Genomic DNA, 20,873 nt, shown 5'->3' on the forward strand with positions numbered 1-20,873 from the left:
TTATCTTCCTAATGCTACAACAACAATAATAAATAACCGAAATTTAACAAGGGAAAACATTTCTATCAATATAAGGCACCTGAGCTACGAAATGTTTGTATATTCAGTTTATTCGTCGGTCTCGAGTCCATAATTTGGATAATCTTTGAAATAAAGGAAGTTATACAAAAAATGTTGAAGCTTACAAACTTATTGAATGCCCTAGTATAAAAGGTAAAAAATCAAATACCAGAATAATATAAATATATTGTAAATGTGATTTTAGAAATACAAAGATAACATATTTGAATTAAACTACTTGAATGATATAATAATAGGTTTATATCCTGAAGTTATTATCTTTTATTTATACATATTCAATTGCGTTCGAAACTACCTCGCTAAATGTAAATGTCTCAATCGTTCTAGCCAATTATTTATCGGCACACTTCTATATATATAAAAACAGAAACCAAGCATTATTATGTACAGTTGATAAAGTGATTCCATTTAAAGCATAGCATTTGCAAGGGATATGATAAAATTTGCATCCTTGTATATGATTATTATTACGAATCTGCAGCCACCAAAACTCAATCCACGTATATCATCGTCTGAGATATTTATACCAACTAGTTGAATACATACTTCAACATGGCCGTAATTAAACATGCTTTGAAGCAGTTTGGCCCACAAATATTGGCTACTACAATTGGTACGTATTAAATTGTATATATAGTTGAATAGTGTAACATGTACATTAAAAAAAACTGAAAGTAATGTAGTTTTTTCGAATTCTGTCGATATTCTTCGAATTATCATATTGTTGTTCATAAGGTCAACGAATATATTTATTTAATTTAGTTAAAGTTACTCCATACATCTATAGATTGAAGGTGTTATCAAATATTAGATTGTCTACTTGTTTTTGATTGACTGTTCAAAAGATATTTGATACTTTCTTTAGACTTTAATAGATAATTAATTTGGAAAACGTCCTAAATGGAATCATATACATATATATATATATATATATATATATATATATATATATATATATATATATATATATATATATATATATATATATATATATATATATATATATATAATTATGTCAATGTTGTTAAATATAGAGTGAATTGATAATTTCAGTTGGGTTTCGTCTTATATCTCTTCAATTCACTGTCCCTGAATTGTTTATCCCTAAAAATCTAAATCACTAAATATGGTTGTTCATTCTATGTATTTTGAAATGATTTGGAACAGTGTAACAAGAAACAACAAGAATTTTATTATACCTGTTCTAGATGTCTATTTAAAAGTCAAATATAAGAAGATACAAGTAATTAAAAATATTTTAAATTAAAAAAAAATACAAAAAATATTTAATACCAACATCGAGTGAAGTGTTGTTGAAATAGAAACAATAAGAATAATATACCTTTGAACAAATATGATAATTTATAATCTCACAATTGTAGATAAAATATAATCTCTTATAAACAACATAGAAAGGGCGAAAGTTTAATAAATTTTAACAAACTGGTCATTGTTATTTTATTATTTATATATATTATATTAATTAAGCATGATTTGTTATATTCAAATTCTTTTATTTTAGTGTATAGTATAGTCTATCCAAAGTAGCAGTGAAATCACGTCATCTCCATTTATGACGTCAAAACTGTGCAATGTTGCCGCATTTAACGTTAATATTTTACCCACTTTAGTTTATTTTAATAAAATATTGAAAAAAGTTATCATTTATAATTGTAATCTATTTTATTTTGATTTTAAATTTTTTTGCTTATAAAGCCATTCTGACATCACTGTATTTGTCCTTAGACACTTCTGTTACGATCTGTGTACGTTTTCCTTGATAAAATTAGGTTTAATCACAACAGTTAGTATTCATTCTCCCCTTGAATATTTTAACCAGATCATACTATCATACTATACAATATGATTTTCAACAGTTATTCTATATTAATTATATTTATTTTATTATCCTATATTAATTACCTTTGGTTGTTTCCACTCTCATTACCCTGTCTGGGTATTGTCAGCATTGAATCATAATCCCACATCCAAAAATGTTCATTCAGTCGCTGCCACATTCTCAGTATTCAAGTTAATGACTAAGCTCTATAATTATCATTTATCATAATCATGTTACATTTCCAATCCAACACGAAATGACAATTCCATCATTTATTAATTTCTTCTTGTGTGTGTCTGATGGAGTCCATTCAAACCGAAAGGTGTTGCAGACTATAAATTGCACATATCCAAACAGTTCTTGCATGAAATTCTTCCTTGACCTGGATAGCTATAGTAGTAATTCTTTGCCACATTCCATAACAATTCAATTTGATTGAGTATCAGTGATAGGGCGGAAGACGTTATACTCTGTAGCCATATTATTCAGCCATCTGATCTACTGTCTGGTATCTTCAAAACTTAATTTAGTTTCTAAAGGCCATTATTTGCTGACCGCTTGTTTCTAGCATGAAGAACAATATATCCACAAAGAATTGTCTATTTCTAAGTCTTTTATGGTTACTTTACACGCTAACAATTTTCTCAGAATTAATTTTTAATCCAAAATTATATGGTATTTTTAATATATGCGAGATTTTAGTTATACTCCCACAGTAATATACAGTGCAGCTACAATGCAATAAAAATATTTACAATAAAAACACAAAACGCCTAATATTTAATAACATCGAATTCCTTGGCTCTCGATTTGATTTTCTCAAGAAAACGGCTTTTATATATTTCTAATCTTAAAATACAGCTACATGTCACCATTTATTTTTTAACATTATTTACTTTGTCATCTTTGTTTTTACTTTTATTATTATATTCCAGGATATATAAAGTGGTTGCAGTGCAGTTAATATATTACTTATTCTAATTGTTCTAATGTATTTGCATCACCAAGAGTACTGTAGGATAAATACATTAATATCACTTCAAGAAATATTAACGCACTTAGAAGACTCTAAACCACCATATTAATCAATGTTCAATCAAACACCTCCCTTTTGTAGCAACTAATCTTTTGAATTCACGAAGTATTAATGACAATACTCCGTATGCTAAGAGAATTTTCAGAGAAAAATTGCGATAAAATCATCATTCCTTCTAAACACACTGACATATTTTATGATAACATATTTAAAATTTTCTTGTAATTTTAACTTTTATTTGTTAAATTCTACAAAATGGTATTTAAAATTGTAACTATAGATGGTTAATCATGTTAGCTTTTATAGTTTTCCTTAAAGAATATCTTTTTAGAACGTTAAGTTTCCATATATCGGAAAACCTTTAAAATTAGTGTCTGATGGACCTCATTAGCGGATTTCTTCATATCGAGAAATAAAAGTATTGGGTATTGATAACGCAATTTTAGGCCATCCATGGTATGGGTCTGTATATAGTGAACAAATCAATCAATTATTTTATGTTGAGGAATCGAAGTCGAGTTTAACAGTTATGTTACGTTGTTTTAGTAATTGTTTTTATGGATACTTCACAGTTTAATTAATCTTTATTTCTTCCGGTATTTCTCTTTAACATCATCGAATCGTATGTATAATAGTGAAGCTATATAGCCCTTTAAGTAATCATGCATACAGCTAGTATTGTAGCGATATGGTCTAATTGTCACAAGTCATGTTTCTACAAATGGTGATCCATATAAATACAATTACTTATTGCGATGTATCAGTCCTTTAAAAGTTTATAAAAATATCGTGTAGTTTTATTTGTAGTAAAGTTATTGAAGGCATAGAAATTTAAAATTAGTGTTTTCTGACATTTTATTTTCAATTTTACCTTCTGTCAGTGGCTTGAAAAAGGTATGCTTTTTTGCTTTTCTAAAGTAGAAAATTTGATATATATTTGAACTTTTAGAGCAACAATTTCTTCTAGATAGTCAGTTTCCATTATTTAAATTATTGAAATCTTATATCATATGAGTGTTTGATAACTAAATATTACGAGTGTTACTATTTATATTTTTGGCCTTGGTAGCACTAACTCTTATCATATGACGTTTTTATTTGAACATCGTGGAATTCTTTCTTCAGAGTGTTACGTAATTTTGTAATTGTGGATTATCAAGACAAAAATGTATCAATAAAGTTAATTCTTTATACCACGATAAAGCGTTTTCTTACAGTACTGTAAAAAAGTAATATATCGAATCCAGTCGCGGCCAATTCTCACTCCAATAATAATTCTGTGAACTATGCTGTAAAATGAGATACCTTAAGATTAAGGTACATATAGTAATTAGTATGATAGGCATCAATATGATTATTGAGCTGTAAAAATATTTTCTTTCGTAGGATGCCGCTACTGCATTTGCACCAGAAAATGTATATAACATTCATACAGGTGTCGTGTTATGGATATAACTTATAATATGTGAAAGGGTTTATTTTATTTAATGGAAACAAGAGGGTGCTTGAATTTATTCTGATCGTTTTATTCTCTTTGATAAGGCATTTATTGGGATATATTGATTTTTTTTATTGAGAAATAAAACCTTCTATAATTTTTTACATTTTTTTTCCCAACTTTTTGGCAACATGGTAATGCTGTGTCTAAAGCACCTCAGAACTATTAAGAACTGCGGCAGAACTCCCAATTAGAGCTGCAAGAGTGAATCCTTTACAACTCTTGTAACATATAATCCAGCGTTATCATGCCACATAAAATCTTGTAATACACTGCAGCTTGTTTGTTCCGTCATATGCATAACAAGACTTTTTAGCCATGAATATTTCGCTTCGATGTCGGTGTAGATATCTCTCCTAGATTACTTCATGACTTTCTCACTTCCAATTTTCGTATCCAATTGTCATGGCTAATCAAAAGTCACTCCTTAAAACTATTCCTTCCTGCCTAGAAACGTCTTGGAATAGTTGATTGGTCGACTGCAAAGCTGTTTAAAAATTCTTCGGGAGATTCAGTTTGGTTTCGTCCAATAAGTCTTGCTATTTACTGTCATTGATTTGCTTATACCTGTAGACTGTTTTTTGTCAATGATATCATGAATACCACCCTTAAATCGTTGATACCAAAACTAGTAATAGTGAAATGACGCAGCAGAATGACCACAAGTTTAAAAGAGTGTTTGATGGATCTCGTTAGCAGATTTCTTCATATCGAGAAATAAAAGTAATGGGTACAGATAACGCAAAACTAGGCCATCCATGGTATGGGTCTGTCTGAAATCGAGTTTAACAGTTATGTTACATTATTTTAGTAATTGTTTTTATGGATACTTCACAGTTTGATTAATAAATAACGTTGATTATTATAAATGCAAACACTATCTTTATTTCTTCCGGTATTTCTCTTTAACATCATCGTATCGTATGTACAATAGTGAAGCTGTATAGCCCTTTAAATGATCATGCATTCAGCTAGTATTGTATCGATATGGTCTAATTGTCACAAGTCATGTTTCTACAAATGGTGATAAATATAAATATAATTACTTATTGCAATCTATCAATCCTTGTATCAAAGTTTATAAAAATATGGGGTTGTTTTATTTGTAGTAATGTTACTGAAGGCATAGACATTTAAAATTATTGTTTTCTAACATTTTATATTCAATTTTACCTTCTGTCAGTGGTTTGAAAAAGGTATGCTCTTTTTTACTTTTCTAAAGTAGAAAATTTGATATATATTTGAACTTTTGGAGCAAAAGTTTCTTCTAGATAGTCAGTTTCCATTATTTAAATTATTGAAATCTCATATCACATGAGTGTTTGATAACTAATTATTACGAGTGTTGCTATTTATATTTTTGGCCTTGGCAGCACTACTTGTTATCATAGGACGCTTTTATTGGAACATTGTTGAATTCTTCCTTCAGAACAGTATGTAATTTTGTAATTGTGAATTATCAAGACAAAAATGTATCAACAAAGTTAATTCTTTATACGACGATCAAGCGTTTTCTTATAGTACTGTACAAGAGTAATATATCGAATCCAGTCGCGGCAAATTCTCACTCCAATTCTGTGAAGTATGCTGTAAAATGAGATAACTTAAGATTAAGGTACATATGGTAATTAGTATGATAGGCATCAATAAGGTATCGTATGATTATTGGGCTGTAAAAATATTTTCTTTCGTACGATGCCGCAAGTGCATTTGAACCAGAAAATGTATATAATATTCATACAGGTGTCGTGTTATGGATATAACTTATAATATGTGAAAGGGTTTAGGTTTATTTTATTTAATGGAAACAAGAAAGGGCTTGAAGGGTGATACAAAGCGATACCAGGAGTTCTTTTCTACTAGAAAACTCACCCCTCTGTCTGACGCGTTCACAATTTAGGTAGTTTTTTAACCCTCTTTAGAAGTGGTCTCAGGTATACGTGATCGTTATTCCGTTTGGACAGCTTATATGTCTTCGCTTAAGAAATTGAGCTATCCGAATTTGGTGGATGTTCACTCTGAACTGCAAGCTTCTGTCCAAATTCCAATAAACCACGTTAATTCACAGCAACTGCCAACATTTGGTGGCCTTACATCTTAAACTGTGATACATGGGCTGGGAATCCTCGTACTACTCGTAGGCCAGATGTCGTTGAACATAATCAATCAATTTTATATGACCCTACAGCTTCAGCTGGGATATTTTTGGCCGAACTCCATTTAACTACACCAAGCAACACTTCGAGTAACAGTGAAACGATTGCCAGCCTGTCTTCTTTTCTTGATAATTAATTTAATTCCGGCTAACGGAATATATTCAAAAGAAAAAAACCTAGTTGGTGGAAGATAATATTTCCTCAAAACAATGCATTTTATTATCCATCATAAAAAAAATTAATTAAAGTACAAATTGTTTTAATACTTACTCTTATTTGCCAGATCTAGTTTCCTTCGACTATACTCACATAGATCAGATGCCATGCAATAAGATTTTATTAACATCGTGAAGGCTTATCCTATCGAAATATAAAACCTATTTAACAAATCATTAATATTAAAAGGATATATTATAATTATCTATAAAATTCATTATGATAATTATCTTAAGTATAATTTGTATATAAAAGTTAAACCATTACGAGAATAACAGAATTTATAACGTCTTTTTGACCTAGTTTTATTAGACGTCTTCCTTCCGGACCCTTTTAATTTTAATTAATTTTTCTTAATTGGCATAATAACATTTCGTAGCTTATCTCCAAGAGCCGTTTACGGCTTTCTAAAAGTGGACTCTTTCGATTATTATGTTTACCGTACAAACCAATATTTTAAGTCTAAATAGATTCTCAATTGAAAAGTAATCATCTTACGTAAATATTTTCATTGCTGTTCGGCAAATCAAAAAATTCAGATGTTTTAACATGAAATGTTACACGAGTTTAGTGACATTTAGGAGTTGACGTTTTAATAAATGTCTGTAAAGAAACCGAATCCGTCTTATATTGAATACAGAAAATAAAAAAAACATACGAGGGTCGCTATTTATATTTTGGGAATAGGAAAAAAACAAGTAGTTAAGCTGCGAAAATATTTTAAATATTTTTCAAAGTACTCGCCACGATGATCGATACACTTTTGCATACACTTAAACCAATTTTCGAAGCACTTATTCCATTCCGAATGAGGTATCCTCAAAACATGATTTTTGAACGCTTCAATAGCTTCTTCGGACAATGAAAATCGTTGACCACGCAGTTTATTCTTCACGGATGGGAACAGAAAGAAGTCAATTGGTGCCAAATCAGGGCTGTTCGGCGGACGACCCATCAATTCGATGTTTTGAGTGCTCAGTCTGTTGTTTGAGCCGATGTATGAGAGCTGGTTATGAAGCTTGTAATGATGAAGAACAATCCGGTATCTCCTGTTTGTTTTCCTAATTTCACCGATAACTTCTGGCGAACAAATGGTTGTGTAGCAATCAGAATTTACTGTTCTACGATTCTCTAGAGGCACTGTTGCAATATGACCAGTTTTCCCGAAGACACAGGTCACCATTTTCTTTGAAGTTGTTTGTGCGCGAACGACTTTTATTGGATTTGGTTTATTTTGGAACACCCATACAGTCGATTGCTGCCTAGCTTTGGGTTCATACGAATATATCCATGATTCGTCACCTGTCACGATTTTATAAACTTCTTTCGAAGCACCGCAATTGAATTTATTAAGCATTTCTTTTTACCAATCGACACGAGCCGATTGCCAAATTGTGTGGGATCAAACGAGAACATAACTTTCGCACAGCTGAGTGTTCATGTAAAATTGCTTATATGTTACATTAGTTATATACTCACCCTTAGTTGTTTCTACTCTCATCACCTTGTTTTTGTAAAACTTCTTTTAGCACTGTCGCTTTCTGTGTATCGGATGAATTTCATCTAGACTAAGGGTGTCATTGTAGACCATATTTCTATCCAGATATCCTAACAGTTTTAGTTGTATATCCTCCTCGTTCTGCACGTCCATTATAGTAATTCTTTGCCAAATACCATATCGATTCGATTGAATTGAATATGCAGTCGCGGGAGGAACGAATAATAATCTATGGCCACATTGTTCAGCTATCTGACCTACTGTATTTCTTTTTTTAGGCTTATATCTAAAAAAGTAAATCGTCACAAAACTGAAACATACTTTTTCAGTTTTCAATTACTGACATCAAATCAAACTGAGCCATTTGTAAAATGAATCACTAAAAGCTTGGAAAAATTAGGAGAAGTTTTACGTAATGATATAATTTCAAGGATTAGAAACAACTTTTGCAGTTGGTTGAGTTTTTTACTGGTTCAACATTCTACATTGACGGAATTAATGCTAGAATTGGCAAAAGTCGACGAAATGGTTACCAGTTTGTTATAAAATTGTTTTGAATATTTTTAAAAATGAAAATAGGATTTCCAAATCTTCATAACCGTCAAGCAATTTTGATGTAAGGATTAATGAGCAAAATAATACTGTTCTGGTATTGGAAATTAGTTGCTAAATCACTTATATTAATACCCAATAATAATAATTTATGTAATAATAATAAGTATGCAAACTGGAATAGAGTAATCTGACAGTAATTTCCGGAATTATTTCTAAAATCAACATCATAATCTTTCATCCTAACTTCCTCATTCTAATTCATTAGTTTTATAAATTATTTAAACCGACATCAAAATAGTCTAGAAATAAATAAGTTAGATATATATGTTTATGTTATGATATCTAGATACATCAATATATTATTTATTTATTTACATGGTTTATTTCATTATTTATACATATTTAAAATGAATGATTTTCAATGGAGGTATAGTACAAATAATTAATATATAAGAATAATCATAAGTGTAATATATAGTGATTATAAAATTAATAATTATACATTATACTAATAACAAGATACATATGGTAGAACAAAAATAAATCTTGATAAAACATTGTAATAAACAATGTATATAAAACAAATTAACGAATAAAAAAGTTAGTAATTAATAAGGTGTCTTAACAGTAAATGTTATATATTCTCTAAACTCTTTTTTTGAACGGTGTATTTCCTGTCATCAATCAATATATCTCTAATTGAGAATATTGTGTCACACCCAGTGCAAATGGAGGAGGTTCGTGCTTCAAAAATAACTCAATAACTAATTTATTTTCAACCAACAAATCCCATTGTAGCTAGCCGAGCTTAGTATAAAAGTATGAGGGTTTAGATCTTTATGTAATCACCATTATTGATTCTTACACCCTTCCTGTAAGGTGTGAACGTCAAAATGAACGATTTAGATTTAATGATCTAAGTTTATTAAAAATGGTTTTGAGCAAGAGAGTGTTTGAGCTATGCGGAACAGAAATTTTTGATGCAGTTGATGACTCTTAAGGGAGTCTGCGGTAATTAACAAATATGGATCTTTTTACGAGTTATCGTATTATCCTTGAACAAGGGTCATCTAATCTTTTCTGTATCGTCTTAATTTCATTATATGTATCACGTAAGTGAGTAGACCATAATTATAATAAAAAATATTTGAGTGTTTCGGTTTATTTAATAAATATGTTGATGGCAATTCTGTGACTGAGGAACAAGACTTTTGATTTCTAGAAATTTTTAAGTAAATCATTGTTGTTCTGAAATATCCCAAAATGCAGAGAAACATTATATATAAGTATAATTCCATGGTAAATGCCATGCCAAATTTATTTCATTGATTTATTGAGGGAAATCATTGCGATCCATCAATTTCTAATAAGTCAATTTCAATGTTAGTCGATTATTAATTGTTTTCATTTAGCCAGATCATGTTCCATCAACTCTACTGGAAGTAACATTTTCAAAATGACGAATCTAATACATGAAATTTGTACCTATCGTAAATAAATTTCTAAAATCATTCGATGATTTAATATTGAATAAATTGATAATAAACTGATGTTTAAAATGCATATTGTTTAAATTTTGACGAAATGACATACGATATTGATATTGGGAAGTTTCACAATCAGGGAATACAATAACTATAGCTATTATTATGTAGTTAAGATAATATAGATACTATACTTCGTGACATTTGTGAAAAATGCGTTATAAACATTATTTGACGTAAGGCGATAATTATATTTATTGAATTGTTTCTTTAGTTACAGCAGCAGTTGTCATATGATCATATCAACTTTAATTTGTTTACTGTTTGTTTTATGTATTAATACTTGTAACAGGCAGATAAGATATTGTTTACGATTCATAAAATACTTAGACGATGTTTAATTAAAAGTAAAATGTGATCTCCTAGATCAATGAATTTCATTATCTAACGGAAATCACTAATTTTAATTAGAAAACATATTGGGTATATAAATAAATCTTTGCCGCTTATTATTAAAAATTAGGCACTTATTTTAAAATTATAGAATTCTTTAAGTAAGTTATGAGTTAAAGTCAAAGTTGGTTTAATTAAGACGTATTCTGAAAGATAAAGTTGACGATTGGCTAATTTGGACATTTACGTCTAATGAAGGCGTATGAACAAATACACACAAAAAAAATGTGGAAAAATTTGTATTTGCCAGTATTGATGTAATCTTCGTGAGACTACATTTGTGGATCTTCTGAATATTACTCTCTTAGCCCAAACATACAATAGTGTGCGGTTTCCTAGGTTTTGGTGTTTTTAAATAACAATAAGTCGTAACTGAGTCACTTCAAGCTATTCTTGTTGGCCGTATACCCTAAATTGTTGAAGACGCCTCCTCAACTAAAGGATTTCCAAATTTGATGTTTTCAAATGTCAATTTTTCACCGCTAGGGGTATTTAAAGTAATAAGTTTTAAGCTGCTTCAGTGCGTCTTCAATAGTTTTACACCCTGAATTGCGATTCTTCTCATTGAATTTCATAAAATAAATAAAGAGTGTTTCTGTAACTTTAAAATTTTCCAAATGCTGTAAATCGAAAGATTTGAGCAACTTTAATTCGTATTTGATGACCTGTTCTGTTTGTTATGTCTATTTGTTCATTATTTTTCGCAGACTGAAATAAACTATACATATACAGGAAATATTTTCGACTATTCACTCACAGACAATTTTTATGTCTCAGCTCCAAACCTCCTCAATTTGAGTAAGGTTTCTATATCAGTCCTTAATACTTGACAATTCTCTGGTTCGAGTCCCACACAGGCACGTATATTAATTTATGTTTATTACTTTTATTGTAAGTAACTAGACAGGCAAAAGTGCTTGAAATTGAATGAATGTCTTCTTGTTGTTTAGCCTCAAAGTTGGTACTGTTACCTGATGATGGGCTTAATGTTGAAAATCATGGTCAAGATAATGGGTCGAAGAATATATAAAGCAGCAAGTTAATTAACTAAAATATCCATGATGCTTACAAAGTTTGTTGCACGTGATATCTTGAGACAATTTTAGAGCCAAATTTATTTACTGGTGGCAACTTTTTTTACATCAACAGCCCAAACTTATTTACACTATAATGGAATAAGAGGAAGGGTGTTAAAGGGCATAGTCTTGTTTGTATTTTGAAAACTGAAGCCTGAACAGAAGGGGATATAAAGTCAGGTCAAAGTCTTCTATTAGCTCATTACAACGTTAAAATATTTTATTTTTTATTGTTATACTAGCATTTTGATGTAATTTTGAGAGATTTATACCACCATACCATATTACTTCTGGTAACTTCATCAACATCCGAAGCTTAGAAAACATTGATTTATGAATCAATATCAACAACAATCAAATTCTGTTTTAAACTTATACTGAACATACTATATAATAAAAGTGGTGATTTCAGTATAGTTTATAATTCTCACAGTTCAATGATCAGGTAAAAAGAATATATTAAACATAGAGAATTGGAAGAATCAACTGTCCAATTAAAGTTTTTTATTATTAATATATTACTTCTAGTCGTTCCCGAATAACTTTTCAATTCGATTTTTTTTCTCTAGAATGACCTAAAACTAGATACTTATCTAGGAAGGCCCATTGGTAGTTACTTAGTTTCTTATATAATATAATAAAACAAAAAAGTTAGTACCAATTTTTAAAGTTTTTACTTTTTAACATTAAACAACTACAATACAATACATGGGTTTTTAATATGGGAGTGAACTCTTCTTTCGAATCTTGGAACATCCGCATAACTTCTGGGCACTTTATTCTGAAATAATTTTGCTTGTTGATGTTACCTTTCGCAGAACCCCATAACCACATTTAATAGGTCCATATAGGTTTTAATATTTGCTTATACATCAGCAAATTGTTATGTACGTAAAAATTAGATTTTATCTCAAATAACCAATATATTTCTTTGTATTTAAATCGAGCTATTCTCTTTCCTTTGAATATGTCCTTTCCGATTAAATTTTGCATCAAGATTCAACCCAAGGTACTTAGTATTGTTACTGTACCAGATAACAGTTTTATATTTGTTGATATATGAACAGTTTGGTTGTAGGTAAATTCAATACGAACTGATTAACTTTGGTTGACTTTTATTCTTCATGTCTGAATCCACTCATTTATATTATTACATGAGTGTTTTAGTTTTCTGGTGGCTTTTTCGATATTTCCCATCAATATCAAGTATCGCAATGTCAACAGCAAATGTAGCCGTATGTAAGTAACGAAGAGGAGCACCGCCTGCATCGGTACACCTGCTTTTGTTTTTTTCATTGTCATTTGTATCCTGGCTCAGAAGAAATAATTCAAAAATTCAGCGTACTGCTACTGTAAGATTATAAGACATGAGTCCCTTATGAGAGACTTTATCGAGCACTTGTGCTATCCAAGAATATAGCAACCTTTGTTCTCTTCGTAGGCCTTTTCAATAATATCTCTGGTTCTATGTACCCAGTAAGTTGTTGAAGGTTTGTTCATAAAATCAAATCTATGCTGGTATTAGTTTGTATGTTAGTATTAGTTGGTTGTAGTTTGTTTATGGTGGGGCAAAAATCCAGCTACCATTTTGACTGCGCGCCATCTTGGTTATGTGACGTTTAGCTCAGTTTCGCTTTGACCATTGTGTTATGTGGACGTCCAAATTTTATTATTGATAAATATACGCCACAAGAGCACGCAGATATAGTGATAATATTTATTGAAAATAATCGTTCCATTATTGCCACTCATCGATAATTACGTTAATGCTAGCGGGACTTTTGCTCCACGTTGTATTTGTAGTACTGTTTCTATTTATGTTGGTCAAATTCTTTGAATATTACTGATGATAATGAAATTGGTTGATAAGATTTTACTTCATTTGGTGGTTTTCCTGGTTTCAGTATCATAATATCTTTAGCTATTTTCGAAATATCTGATTTGGTCAGTTTTATAATTGTCTTGGTAGATTTTTCAGCATTTATTAAGTGATATTACCGAGTTAATGCCTGATGCTTTTTTGGGATTGATATCGAATAAAAATAAAATTATAATCAGCCATGAATGAATGTTACATAGAAAGTTCAACGGTTGATTCACCAGATAGTGTCCTTTATAATTTTGAATAATTTTAAATTATTGTAATTCTTTATTTTTTCAGGTACCCTAATTGCAATATCGGATGGAATGACATACGGATGGACATCGCCATTGGTACCGTACTTCCTCAGTAACGAGACCCACATAGAAATAACAGAAAGCGATGGGAACTGGTTGGAGAATCTAACACTCGTTGGAGCTGTTTTCTGCTTACCAATCACGGTATTTGCCGTTGACTATTTTGGACGAAAATCCTCCTTGATATTGTCATCACTGGTGGGATGTATTTGCTGGATAATGCTTCTAGTTGCGGAAAACGTTACGGTGATGTTCATTGCTCGATTCTTCGCGGGAATGGTTGGGGATATGTGCGCGGTTGCAGCTCCGATGTACGTGGCGGAAATTTCAGACTATCGCATCCGAGGTTTTCTGGCATCAATGATATATTTACAGATGCTTTTAGGAATTCTTATTGTATACTGTACGGGGTCTTTGACGCCGTACATAGTCACACCAATAGTCGGAATCGTATTAACTTCAGCACAATGTATACTATTTCCATTTATGCCAGAATCACCATACTATTATGTCTCAAAAAACCAACATGAAAAAGCACGACGGGCTATAAAACGCGTCAATTGCTACGCTGATATAGATCAAGAAATTGCTAACATACAAGATGAGATAACAGCAGAGAAAGAGAACAGAGGATCGTTGATGGATCTCATACGAAATCCCACCAACAGACTAGCAATGACCATTATGATAGTGTTAAACGGAGGTCAGCATTTTGTTGGTATAAGTGTAATAATGATGAATGTTCAGTTGATTTTGGAGGAAGCTGGCTCAGTATATATGAGCTCAACTTCGTCAGCAATCCTGTTTGCCGTAACGATGCTAGTCAGCGCAACGATAGCTTCTTTATTCATTGACAAGTTCGGTAGAAGGGTACTGCTGATGTTATCAGGAATTCTAAGCGGTTTAGCATTGTTTATATTATCGCTATATTTTAATTTACAATATCTGGATTTCGATATCACCTCTTATAGTTGGTTACCGATAGTATGCGTCATGATATACGCAGCGACGTTCAAAATAGGACTGGGATTAGTTCCCGTTGTGGTAACGGCTGAAATATTTCCTCCCAATTGCAAGGCTATCGGTATAACGCTCGCTGATGTCATATATATGTTGGCCGCTTTGGCCTCTATAAATCTCTATACGTTACTGTATAATTCTTTCGGTATGTATGCTCCTTTTTACGTTTTCAGTGTCTCTAGCTTCATGATAGCTCTCTATACTTATATATGGATACCCGAAACTAAGGGAAAAACTCTAGAAGAAATTCAATTTATTTTAGAAGCAAGGACAACCAAACGAAAATGAATGTATAATAGGTTTAATATTTATTTGTGATAATGTTAAAATAAAATAATTTTTAAAGTGATTTAGTATTTTTGTTGCAATAGAAAATTTTTCCGTCCGTATAACAGATCAATTGAAAACTCTCCGGCCTGAGTCATAGATGGCGCTACCAGATAAAAATCCATCTAATCTTTCGTTAGCCCTAACCCTCAAAAGAGGCGTGTATAAATTTGACAGTTATCGGATCATTAGTTTGTGAATTATAACATTTTCAGTGAAGCAACTTTTGTTAGTGTAAAAAAATGGATAAAAAGGAATTTCACGTGTTGATGAAATATTGCTTTTTGAAGGAAAAAAATACAGTTGAAGCAAAAAATTGGCTAGATGCCGAGTTTCCGGACACTGCCTCAAGAAAACGAACCATCAAGGATTGGTATGCTAAGTTTAGACGTGGTGAAATGAGCACCGAAGACGGTGAACGCAGTGGAGGCTCGAAAGAGGTTATTACCGACGAAAACATTTAAAAAATCCACAAAATTATTTTGAATGACCGTAAATTGAAATTGAATGAAATAGCAGACACCCTAAAGATATCAATTGAACGTGTATATAATATCATTCACGAATATTTAGGTATGAGAAAGCTCTCTGCAAAGTGGGTGCCGTGCGAGCTCCCTTTTGATCAAAACAATGACGAGTTGATGATTCGGAGCAGTGTTTGAAGATGATCAAACGTAATACCGAGTTAACGGAGATCGATAACCAGAGTTACTGCATCGATGTGTGACAATGGATGAAACAGGGCTCCATTATTTCACTCCGAAGTCCAATCGACAGTCATCCGAGTGGACTGGACACGATGTACCCGCTTCAAAGCGCGAAAAAACGCAACAGTCAGCTAGCAACGTTATGGCGCCTGTATTTTGGGATGCGCATGGAATAATTTTAATTGACTACCTTGAAAAAGTATGACATCAACAGCGGCTATTAAATAACGTGTTCGATTCGACGAAATCTCCGAAAAACGGCATTTGAAGAAAACGAAACTGCTGCTTCACCAAGATAATGCACAGGGTCACAAGTCAGTAAAAACGATGGCAAAAATTCGAATGGTTTCCTTATCCACCGTATTCTCCAGATATGGCTCCAGATATCTCCGAACTCAAAAGAATGATATCTGGGAAGAAGTTTTCGTCGAATGAAGAGGTGATTGACAAAACTGTAACCTATTTTGAAGCAAATGACAAATTGTAGTACAAAAAGGGTATTGAAAAGTTGGAGGGTCGCTATAATGAGTGTATCACCTTTGAAGGGAATTATGTTGAATAAAAAAAAACTAATTTTACCAAAAAATATGTTTTACTATGGTAGGCCGGGGACTTTTCAAGTGATCTGTTATGTACATTTTTTGTATATATGCCATTTCAAGGTTGCCAGGGAAATGTGTAATTAATTTTAGATTAGATGTCGGAATTTATTTATTAGCTATATTTATTTACAACACTAGATAGAAATAAATTCGTTAATACTGATAAGCAACTAATATTATTTATACAGTTTATTTTAAACAATAAAATAAATAAAAAGGGAATAATACCAAAAGTTTTTTCAAATATTGTTTTATAAACCCATTATACTTTGTTCTATATTATGTATATTTATATGTATATTTCATTACTGTTTATTGTATAGCCTTCTATTTGCAATTGCAAATAACTTGGACTAGCTGTGTTCGACATATATTCTTACAAAGCTGGAAAAATAACAAAATTATTTTAAATCATACATATTAATTTCCTTATTAGCATTAGTGCTTGCATGTATTATGATCATTATTTTTTTCCATCATTTTTTCATTTTCTGGAACTATAGTGATACCGCGTCAATATAATAATGATTAGATGATTGAATACTGAACAGATGATGATGATTGAATGCAGGATTTTGGCCCTTTGAAACCATTTGCTAACCAGATCATGTTGCATCGATTTGAAGCTATCGTTCCATGACATGCAAATCCTTCAACAGCATATTCTTCACAATTATCGTAACATCTGCCCAAACATTGTCATACAAAAGGATGAATTTGATCTCTTTATGTATTAATATATAATATAATTGCTTACACCATATTGTCATAATTTTAGTATATTGAATTATATTATTATAAATTATATTAATATAAATAACGTAAGAGAAATGTTATTAAAGTTGTTGCAATAGATTTACTCATGATGTTAATTAAACAAACCTGTAAGGTTTTTCCTATATTTTCCTGATATTTATACTTCATTCGTTTTAGTTCGTACCAGTTGTTGTCTGTACTTCTTGTTGTAAAATGTTATAAATTAATATTCCATTAATAATTAAATTAAAATTAGTTAATTAATAGCTTAATTAATGAGAGTTTCTTTTTATGAACTAGATTTTCTCTGGATTGAATTTATTGCTTGACATTAGCTGGGGAATACTATTAATTTTTTACCGTAAAGTAGTGGAACATTTTCATTCACATGTTTACGTATTTGACAGATTACGCAACGGTAATTAATCAATGGTATTAAGAAAACATAAATAAATATAATAGGAACCACTAGTACTTTTTGAATTTTAGGATTTGTTTGACATACACCAAATTGTCGTGAATAAAAGGTTCAAACGGCGATAATTATGTTTCGCTGACGTTACAATGCGAATTATATAAGCTTGTAAAAAAATTACTAATTTTTTTCTCTATGTTCTAGAACTGCTGAATTCCAAAATGACTTAATTGTTGTCATAGAAGGACACGTTTCATGACAATTTGGGTAACTAGGTAAAACGAGTTATTACATTAAAATAAAATGAATAGATATAATGTATATATAGAATAAAATACATGAAAAATATTATTTTATTCATTAGTCATTAACAATACATATTTTTTATATAATTTACCTTCATTAGCATACACTAAAACTTTTTCTTCTTCCTAGTGAGGCACATCTTTGTACATTTTCCCTTGTGGGAGAAAAAATCTCTTTGAAGCGTCCAATAGCAGTCCGATATCATTGAGATACTCCATTTTCCTTGGTATGTTATCTCTATGTCTTTAATATACTAGTTAAATTATCCATCTTGCTCAAGACTCATATCATACATTTTTCGGAAAGTGATCGGATTGGGAATTCAGAAAATGTTCTTTTAAGCTAACTAGTCAACCTAAATCTTGAAATGCTTTTAGCCTTTAATTAACTATTTATAGTTAGAATCTTTATGATTGAGAACCTCTTAAAATCAGCCAGTATTTTCGTTTTCGGCATACCAAAATACATGCAAATCAATTGTAAATAATCAAACATATTTTATGTTTCTGACCAATATCAATCAACAATTTTTTCGAAAGATTTTGTTCATGGAACCATTTTAGTTTAAATGTATATATTTTTAGCCATTTTGTTGAGCGTTGGACGTTTATCGTCACAAATATATTAATTTTAATCTAAGAAATTTATCTATCGAAGAAAGTTATATTCCTTTTATATAATGGAAGAAGTTTTTTTTATAAAAATGAAAAATGCAGCTTCAATCATCATATATTTAATGATATGGATGGTGATAGTTCTTAAATAAACGGCATTGTCAAAATAGAAAAGCTGCTTCTGGAAAGTTCGTTACAAAACAACAAAGTGAGACATTTATTTATCTTTGTTTATTTGACATCAAAAATAGTAAAAATCGAAATTCTGTTATAGTTTTACTTTGATTCGATGGAAGAATGTATAGGGAAATCTCCCACCAAATTGTAAGTAAATGTCATCTCTCTAAAACAGCTCTAAAAGTCTCTCTCTAAAAGTTTCCGAAAAAAATATGAAAAATTCTCTTAAGGGCACATTCTTAAATGGTTAAGCTTTGATAGTATGAAAAAATCGATTCAAGTTTCCAGGCGAGAATACCCACATAAAAGGAAACGACTATAATTGATCAGTAGGAAGAGTTTTCTACCACGTCAATACACAGAAGCCACACCTTCAGTGACTTGGAAAAAATTGCTAGGCATTAGCCGGTATGTTTTGATACATCTACCACATAGCCCCAACCTTGAGCCATGCGACTACCGTTTGTTGCAATGTCTGCACAGCTCTCTTAACCACTAAAGGCGGGCTTCGTAGTCACAGCTGAAGTTCTACAATAATTATATATATATATATATATATATATATATATATATATATATATATATATATGTAATATATAGTTCTTGTTGCATGCTTATGCGCTTATATGCTTGCTCTTTCAGTTAATTCTTAATTATATTTATTATTTCCTTTTGGACAAATAGATTTCGTCATCACCATTTGTAGAACAATACAAGCTAACTTTACTCGATAAGAGATATTAAACCCCGTAAAATATTGTAATGTAGTGTTTCTGTGATATGTATTTATATCATTCTAATATGGTGTAATGCAGTAATTGATGATTTTAGTTTTTGATAACGAGGTCGAAACACTTTACTGACCTACATTGGACTATCTAATTTTCGAAATGCTGTTACGTAATATTTGTGATAATTTGTGATTCAGTTCGGAGCACTAACAATTAATTTTTCTGTATTTTTTATTTGAAATATGTTAAAATGTAAACTATTTGGAGCCTATAATAAATTATTTAGTATCTACAGAAGATTTCGATAAGTTATGACATGACGGCTTTATTCATAAGCTACAGAAAATGTTACCGAAGCTCAACCGAACACTGAACTGATAAAATCTTACATTAGAGCCAGAATGTTTAGTGTGAAACAAGACAAAATCTACTCTACAATAATAGAAGCTAAATGAGGTGTACTACAAGGAAATATATTCTTTACCTACTCTACGCATAAATAATGTCAGTGGAAAATATCACGAATATCTCGAAATGAATTTTGATTTAAAGCCTCGCTGGAAGGAACATTCCAGTTCAAATATAGGAAAATGTATTAATTAATCAGAACAAAATAACAATTATCATCTAATAAATTACTATTATACAAGCAAATATTGAGGTCTGAGAAGTATTGTAAGTACATCTATATACTACAGGACTGATTACTTAGACCGACACCTTCAAATACTAACTGTCATTCAGGAATTCTAGAGAATGACAAAGAAACACAAGGAGAGACTTCATCATCATGTTAATATCGACGTAATACAACTCTTGGATGACACCAGAATAGGTCACAGACCCACAAAATTCAAACCATTTGATCTTGTGTAGTGTAGTTTAGTGAGGCACATTTAATAGAAAAACAGCTGTTTTAGCATATAAATATAATTAAAAACTAAGATAGGGCCAACGTGTTATATACTGTTATTATACCTTCCTAGATATATACCTAGATTTAAGTTAGTGTAAAGCTAAATTGTAGGTAAGTAGGTAGGTCATGTGGAATTTTACATCATGGAATAACTGTTTACAATATACCCATAAATATAATCTCAGATATAGAACACGGGCGGGGTGCCAGCAGCGCCAACTGGTATACCAT

At 30.9% G+C, this 20,873-nt stretch overlaps 1 protein-coding gene and 1 non-coding gene across 2 annotated transcripts; one reads left to right on the forward strand and one right to left on the reverse strand.

The window, feature by feature from the left end:
- Nucleotides 1-484: 484 nt before the first annotated feature.
- LOC143190096 (facilitated trehalose transporter Tret1-like) lies at nucleotides 485-15,514 on the forward strand. Its single transcript, XM_076394186.1, has 2 exons — nucleotides 485-694; nucleotides 14,055-15,514. The coding sequence occupies exons 1-2, from the start codon at nucleotides 634-636 to the stop codon at nucleotides 15,377-15,379; spliced, it is 1,386 nt and encodes a 461-aa protein (XP_076250301.1). The 5' UTR covers nucleotides 485-633; the 3' UTR covers nucleotides 15,380-15,514.
- Nucleotides 9,899-10,006, reverse strand: LOC143192128 (U6 spliceosomal RNA). The gene has a single exon (XR_013004747.1). It is a non-coding gene; the product is annotated as a U6 spliceosomal RNA (small nuclear RNA).
- Nucleotides 15,515-20,873: the final 5,359 nt, after the last annotated feature.

This window comes from Rhynchophorus ferrugineus, unplaced genomic scaffold (assembly GCF_030347505.1).
Source record: "Rhynchophorus ferrugineus isolate W39M unplaced genomic scaffold, kcgeb_rfMv2 rfM2, whole genome shotgun sequence".
In the NCBI taxonomy this organism is placed as follows: domain Eukaryota; kingdom Metazoa; phylum Arthropoda; class Insecta; order Coleoptera; family Curculionidae; genus Rhynchophorus; species Rhynchophorus ferrugineus.

Coding starts and splice junctions, on each gene's coding strand:
- LOC143190096 (XM_076394186.1), top strand. CDS start 634: ATGGCCGTAATTAAACATGCTTTGAAGCAGTTTGGCCCACAAATATTG. Junction 695..14,054: donor AATATTGGCTACTACAATTG/GTACGTATTAAA, acceptor TTATTTTTTCAG/GTACCCTAATTGCAATATCG.